Source organism: Pyrus communis, chromosome 5 (assembly GCF_963583255.1).
Source record: "Pyrus communis chromosome 5, drPyrComm1.1, whole genome shotgun sequence".
NCBI classification, from domain to species: domain Eukaryota; kingdom Viridiplantae; phylum Streptophyta; class Magnoliopsida; order Rosales; family Rosaceae; genus Pyrus; species Pyrus communis.
The window spans coordinates 7,825,005-7,833,157 of record NC_084807.1 but is presented as its reverse complement, the minus strand read 5'-3'; the positions used below and the strand labels follow the sequence as shown (position 1 = coordinate 7,833,157).

The 8,153-nt window shown below is 33.9% G+C and overlaps 1 protein-coding gene across 1 annotated transcript; it reads right to left on the bottom strand.

Annotated features, from left to right (window-relative positions):
* Positions 1–4,546: 4,546 nt before the first annotated feature.
* Positions 4,547–5,098, bottom strand: LOC137734230 (ethylene-responsive transcription factor 2-like). Its single transcript, XM_068473529.1, has one exon. The coding sequence runs from the start codon at positions 5,096–5,098 to the stop codon at positions 4,547–4,549; it is 552 nt and encodes a 183-aa protein (XP_068329630.1).
* Between the last annotated feature and the right edge of the window lie 3,055 nt (positions 5,099–8,153).

Genomic DNA, 8,153 nt, shown 5'->3' with positions numbered 1-8,153 from the left:
TTCTGATGATCTAATAATTTTATCAGTACGTACTTAGTATTCAGGGATATATGAAGAGTTGATGGTTGTGAGTGTGATATGTAAACCTGAAGGCTTTTGAAGTTGTGAGATATCTCCTTGTGAGGATTTGTATATATATACGTGGAGGTGTGCGGAGAGAGGCTTATTGTCATCCTCGTAAACTATGTTTACTATTATATTGAATAGGGTTATAATTTTCTCCTCCTACCACTGCTACTAATTTTCTAGTTTCTGATTCTATTGGCAGGCCCTTCCTAGGGTTGTTCTTGCCTAACTTTTTTGTTTTGCTTGCCGGGCTTTGCCCTCCTTTGTACCAAAAAAAAAAAAAGAATAGGGTTATAATTTCCATGAAACCCCACTGGTTTTTCTTTTCGATCACATGTTTTGAATGCTTAAATATGGTTTTTATATTCGATTATTTGTCTCGAAGGTGCTTTCATTGGTTGTTGATTTAAAAAAAAATATATATATATATATATATATATATATATATATATATATAAAGGAGATAACTTGATATAGATCTAATTTTGTCAGCAAGTGAATTAGTTTAGCTCATTGAAATAGGTCCAATAAATGAAATTCCACGTAAGCTTATTTATAATTTGTACTGTATTTACCCCTTAGACTTAAATTGTGGTAAACACACAAGATTTCTTAAGTATGGGATTATTTGTGGTTTAACTAATCTCTTAATTGTTGGATTAGTTGTAGCAATATAATCACCTCAACCCCCAATTCGTTCATCCTTCCTTTTTTTCTTCTTCTAAACAATTCCCTCTATTAGATCATGGAATCAATCCTCCTCTTTCTTCTCTCTTCTTTCATGAGTGATATTTTTGTCCTTTCCTCTGAATTTATTCCTTTAATATTATATCATATTTCTATTTCTAATGTTCCGACATGGAGGTTCCCAGCAATTTTCTTCCTATACAAGGTAGTTTATTTTTGTTTTGCAGGTAGATTATATCTGTTTTGTAAGTGTAAAGCATTTTTCTTCTGATAAATTGTAGCAATGGTCCTTCAACTTTAATCCAATTGGAGCAATGATCCTTCAACTAAAAATTCATTACCATTGGTCCCTCAACTCATCAAAACGTGCAGCCATGGTCCTTCGTCAACTTCGTTAGAACTTCTAGAAAAATGAGTCACGTACCATACACGTGAGGCTAAATCAAGGGGCAAATATGAAAAATCAACTAAGAAAAATTGTATCAATGACCCCTCAACTTTAATTCAACTGGAGAAATTGTTTCTCAACTTTAACCAAATTGTAGCAATGATCCTCAACTTTAACCCAATTGTAGCAATGTCTCTCCAACATAACTCATTTTAACAGAATTCTAATGGAGTTGACGAAAAGGACCATAGCTACACTTTTTGACAAGTTGATGGACCAATGGTAATGGATTTTTAGTTGAGGGACCATTGCTCCAATTTGATTAAAGTTAATGAATCATTGCAATTTACTCTTTCTTCCTGTACAATAGGTAGTTATTAGATTATATCGGTTTTGTAGGTAGACATTATTTTTCATATATTGTATGTAAACTACTAGATAATATTTTAGTTTGAGTATTTAAATATTCAAAATTTAAAAAATGAATAAGTGATAAAAAAAATTAAAGAATTTAAATATTTTTATCTGAAAGGGTAAAATTGATATCAAAACATGTAATTGGATAACTGGATTCGATCCCAAAAATTACTTATGTTTTTGGATCTAGATCCAAAAGTCCCTATAAAATATTGCAACCGTCCATAATTTTCTTGCAAGCAAAATTAACGATACATTAGAACAAATTACCTTATTACTTCATGCCATAAACACAAAGCATTGGTCATGGGGTGGTTGGACTCATATCTACACCATTGTTAAGAATGGATCATGTGCTGCCTCGACATCATTACTGGTTCTAGACTGAAACGCTGCCAAATTAAAAATAATATCCTTTCTGCATACTGGTGCTTCTTTGGTTAAATTTAGTTTCAAAATCAGCTTAGTTTTTGTAAATATATTTTCTTAAAAGAAAGAAGGTAAATTTTTTTATTCATTTTTACTACAAGCGATAGTACTATTCTAAGTTATATTAAAAAAAAGAGGATTTTAACTCATGACAGTGAGTTAAAAAAAAAAAGCTTTATTCACCATGACAAATTCATTTGAAAAATGATCTAATCTACCATAATTACTATTCAAAACTCAAAGGAGTACAACTATAACTATTCAAAATTATAGGAATACCACTATTGCATTGGAAAAAAAATGCTTAAGTAGTGGTACTCCATTCACTTTAAAACTGGTAGATTAGAGCATTTCTCAACTTATTTGTGGCTTTTTATTTGTTATGAATTGTTGGAAATAATGTAGACAAGGGATGAAATAAAGAGAGCAACATATAGAAATATTGGGACAGTATAATATGAGTGTCTTTTTTCTTCTCATTAGGCTTCTTTACGTAGTGTTAGCATTAGATGGAGGCCAGGCTCAAGTTTTCATATTTAAATCAAGAAGGAATTAAGCTAATAAGATATTACATATTGGTTATAAGTGCATGGGCATTCACATGATTAATAATAATCACAACACTCTCCTTTGCATGTTTATCAATTAATGATAGTTGTCTCTAAAACCTTGTTTGAGAAATCCAATGGGACAAAACCTAAACAAATGAAAAAGAAAAAAAAAACAACTTTGGAAGTCATTGATAATGCGTTGGACACGCTTAATGATGTCTTGCTACAACCTTGCCACGAAAAATAGATTGGGATAAAAGCGTGGTTGAAGTGAAAGCGAGCATAACACGCTCACGCCAACCACAACATATCCTCAAAGATTTTGATGATAGTAAGTGTTTATCTAATTGTAGCCATAAGACTTGATAAGATCCACAAAACTCTTCAAGAAATTGAACTTCAATAGAACTTGTTTAGAAAGTATGGAAGTTTATTAGGAGACAATAATTCAGTAATTAAATACTCAGCCCTAAATCAAAGACATTAATTCCCAAAATTGTGTATATTGACTGGCCTAAATCCTAAGCTCCCTTTTTTGTGCAATGATATTGAGAGGAAGGTTGGACTAGGCCACACATAAGTCAATAATCGACCTTCCACTTACAAATCAATGAAATAACACTTGACTATGTTTAGCAAAAATTACTTCTATTATCTCACAAACTTCAAAGGAAAAGAAATAGGAGAGAAATAATATACGTCTTAAATGGCGAAAAGATCATCAAATATATACAAACTTGTTGGTTGCAAATTTGTTGTCCCTTTATGTGTCTCGTTTGTGTTTCTTTGCTAATATTTGACACATGTCCTATGACTTAACTAAAACATATCTCTATTAACTTTTTTATTTGGCATTTAAAATTTATAAAAATCCAAAATATGAAAACAATACGCGAGCAACGTATGAAGGTCCGGTTCAAGAAAAAGTGTATGGCTGGTCAATCTTCATCTTCACTCTCATCTTTCAAACCCAACCAGAGCAAGGAAGAACAGTAAAACGACAAGGGTGAAAGATCCGACTTCATACAATTTGGATGGCGGGTTTGTGGTGGTGGCCGTTGGGACCGCACCATCCTTGGAGCTAAAGTGAGTGCAGAGGTCGCCGTCCATCGACATGGCAGTCAACTAGGTGAAGAGTTGAGTAGGTGAACAGAGAGCTTAGTAATTATCGATAGAGTATTAGGTGTCTATATAGTACAATAAAGTACACCAAAATTTCCATACAATTGAGATTTTCATCACTATTGAGAAAATAGCAGCACAGCCATGGACAAAAGATTGGGAGCTTTCTCACCTTGTTAACTAACAACGGAAAAAGTGAAGATTAATGGTGCTAGGGTTTTGCTAGGGTTTGAGAGATGAGTGGAGACAAAGATCGGCCCGCCATACACTTTCTTGAAATGTACCTCCATGCGCTGCTCGCCCATTTCTTCGTATTTTAGAATTTTTTTGAGGAGTTTTAACGAAAAGTTCACGTACTGTTCACTTTAACGAAAAATACATTTTAATATTAAAAAGTCAATTCTGGTATTATTCACTTTACCCTTTATTTTTTCTTTACCATTAAAACTCAAAATTTTCAAGTCATTTTCATTAATTTTCCTTGTTTTTTACCTTTTAAATACCAAATAAAAAAGTCAAAATAATTATATCTTAGTTAAGTCATAGGATATGTGTCAAAATGCTAGTTAAGAGACACAAAAGAGACATAAAAGGGGATAGCAAACCTGCAGTCCGAGAATTTTTTCATTGTGCTTGGAACACGGGATGGTGCACTCATATTTTACTATATGAGTGGAGGAAAATTTTACTTGTTAAGTTGCTAATTTTTTAACACAAGTATCTCATCACTTGTAATACATGGTATATCATCCTGTTTTCTGGGCACGAAAAATATCTTCTGCAGCCCAACTAGGTAAGCAATAGGTGGCTGCCAAGTGAGAAAGAGTCTAGCTGGAACATTTGAAGCCGTTCATCTGCTTCTTCCAACTTGGCTTTTGCCGCCGAGCTAACTACATATTCCTTCTCCGCTTAAGCGTTGGCAAGCCGCTACCATCCGATGATGAGACCGACGTAGATGACGGCTCCAGCGAGCAACGTTTGGAGTGACACGGTCCGGCTCCGAATTATGCGTGCCAATTAAGTGAGGAAAATTAAGCTTAGCCTTGGAGCCACGCATTTTAAAAGCGGCTCGATCGTAAGCCAAGCCGGCATCCTCAGCTGTCTCATAGTTTCCGGGCCACATTCTCGCCCTGTTCTTCTTTGGGTCCCTTATCTCTGCTGCGTACTTTCCCCACGGCCGCCGCCACACGCCTTTAAAATGCCCTCCGCTCGGTGGCGCGTTGGTTTCACGTGCCGCCACGTCGAACTTACTTGACGTCTCCAAATCAAAATGAGCATTGATAGAGCTTGAAGTACTTGGATAATTATGCAATGGTGCATCAAGCTCAGCTACATTGGCCAAAACTGTCTCCTGGGTTCCGAAATCATCGTGCAGTAGATGCTCATGAATCGACTCCAAGAGAGCCCAGTTGGAACTTGAGAAGCTTTCTGTTAACATTTCTGAATCAGTAGCTAATATTTCAGAGGATAACAGGGCGATTTGTAAAATTGTACATCTGAAAGGCTTTCGAGGTTGTGATATATCACCTTAGGAGGATAGTTTCAATTTTTTTTATTTTTTTTCCCTTTCTTCCTCCCTCTTCTTCTTCTTCTTGTTGCAGATTGTGGGTCGCTGTATTTCAATTTATTTATTTATTTTTTTAGGTGAGAAAATTTAGGTTTTGGGGGATGGGATGGGTTTTTGGATGGGAGGGGAGATGAAGAGAGTGGAGGAGAGGGAGGTGGTTGGGATGTTTGGGAGGGAGAATAGGGGTTGCGGGGTTGGGGTGGGTTTCTGCGTTTTCAAGGTTTTTTTTTTTTTTTTTTCACCATGCGACCGACATTTGGCAGCCACGTGGCATATATATGGCAACCACGTCAGTATTTAATGGATCAATGAATGAAAAATGTAGCAGAAGTATTATTTTGAAATAAAATAGTACTTAAGGTATGAAAATGAAATGTTTTGAAAATATTGTACGGAATTGAAATAGATCTTAAACCTGAAGTATGAAAATGTAATTTACTCTTGTTTTTTTGTCTTAGATATTGCTTTGGTCGGTCGGTTGATTTAAATTAATAATAAAAATGTTCCAGATGCCAAAGTGTTAGTTTAAACTAGATTTGATGTGACCCTATCTAAAATTTTCACACGTGCAAAAGTAAATGATGCTACATCTAGAGAATGGATGACATCGTTATACGTAGACAGGAGAGCAACTTTCTTTGAAATTAGTTTGTATTGTCACGTTTAGTTCTAGTTGACTAATGTAATGCTATCTAAAGAAACATTTACATATAACGTTATGTTATTGGATTAGCACGTTGTAGCAGTAGCAGTAAAGAACTCGTTTCATATACATCAATTTTTTTTAATTCAAAATGGATGACGTAAGTGATATATATATATATATATATATATATATATATATATATATATATATATATATAATTTGCAAACAGGATATGAATACACACTCAATAATTTAGGGGTGTGCTATCTACACATCATTTTTACCTCTCACACATCATTTTCAAGTTTTGGTTGTCGGTTTGAATGAAGTAAAGAAGATCAAGAGACAAAAATTAACAAGAAATGTGTGAAAAGTAAAAATGAGTTTTTGGAAAACACCACCCAAAATCTAAAACTATTTAACTTAGCTGCTTATACTTTTACATATAGTTTGCACTTTATTTATCAAATTTGTGTTCTTTTAGGCGATCTTCTCTCATTAAGGATAAATGTTGGGTGTGCTATCCATAAACTTCTTTTTACTTCTTACATATTTTTTGTTATTTTCGATCTTCGGATCAGATGAATACGAATATGAATAAACTTAAACAGGGTGTATGAGAAACAAAAAAGAGTGTGTAGATAGTACAGCCCTAAAAATGTTAAAGTTGTTGGAGTTTGAAGACGAATAAACTTATCATAGCCCACCATCAACGAAATCACTTTTCTTATTGGGTATATTATCAATTTCCCCCCTGAACTTGTGACCATTGGCCAATTTCCCCCCTGAACTTGTGACCATTGGCCAATTTCCCCCCTGAACTTTAATTTTGGCCAATTTCCCCCCTCAACTCTCATAATTAGTCAATTCCCCCCCCCTGAACTTTAATTTGGCCAATTTCCCCCCTCAACTCTCAAAATTAGTCAATTTGCACCCTACTGTTAATTTTTTATTTTTTTTTAATTTTCCATCTATTCTTTTCTTAATTTTCAATCTTTCTAATAGCTTCCAACAAAGTACTAAAATTAACATAAACTCACCTGCATAATATAGGGTAAAATGTACAAAAACATAATACAGTTAGTATGTGACATGGGTTGATTATAAGAAAAAATTATGAATCGGGTTTAAAGCATGTAGAAGAAGAAATAATAACAAAAAGAAATAATAATCCTAAACTCATGGATCAAACCTATTTCAATAAAATGGGTTATTCTTAATAAGGAGTCGAAAATTATGAATAGACTAGCCATTTTTTTACTAAAGCTCGATTCTCCGCAATTTACTTGAACTTAGCTTTCACTTTTATAAAGAAAATTGTATTCACATACAAAAATTTACACATCAATCCTTTTTGTTATCAATTTTGTATAGTAAAAAATCAAATAAAATTACTCCATACTGATTTATTATGACTAATAATACTATCTATGATAAATTGTAAAATTCTAAATTTTAATCTATTTGTAATAGGATAAAGATATAGGAACATGATTAACATACATCTTATTTAGTTTCTTACACACACTTGTTTAATTATGATCAAATTAAAAATTTAACAGTAGGGTGCAAATTGACTAATTATAATTGAGGGGGGAAATTGGCTAAATTAAAGTTGAGGGGGGAAATTGACTAATCATGAGAGTTCAGGGGGAAATTGGCCAAAATTAAAGTTGAGGGTGGAAATTGGCTAATGGTCACAAGTTCAGGGAGGAAATTGATAATATACCCTTTCTTATTAGACTTTATGAACTTTTATAACTGAATTGATTTGGACACATGGGTATTCACCTATATATATATGTATGTGTAGGAATATTTTTGCTCATTATTATAAAGAGTGCCACTAGGCCTACTCCATTGTCCGATCTTTACACCGACTGTATAATCTCATTCAACATAAAAATAGGAAAAATACCCTACTATGGATTGACCCCACCTTGATCCACTAGTAGAGCACCTTAAAAACCCTTGCGAGCAAGAGAGCAGTGACGGGGACGAGGGAAACCATCAGGAAGGCATTGATTTCCAAGTCTTTGAGAAGAACTCAGCAGCAACTTCCATTAGAATCGCATGCTTTAGATCTTGAAAATGGAAGAGAAATGTTAAGAGGATGTTTGGTCCGCATGAGGAAGAAGGAGAAGAGGATTTCATTTGGGTGGTGCTATTCACACACAATTTTTTACTTTTCGCACATCCTTATTAATTTTTGTATTTTGATGTTCCTCAATTCATTTGATTCGATGATCGGAAACTAAGAAGCGTGTGTGAATAGTACCA

Excerpts from the sequence above, each read along its gene's own strand:
- LOC137734230 (XM_068473529.1), bottom strand. The coding sequence starts at position 5,098 with ATGTTAACAGAAAGCTTCTCAAGTTCCAACTGGGCTCTCTTGGAGTCG.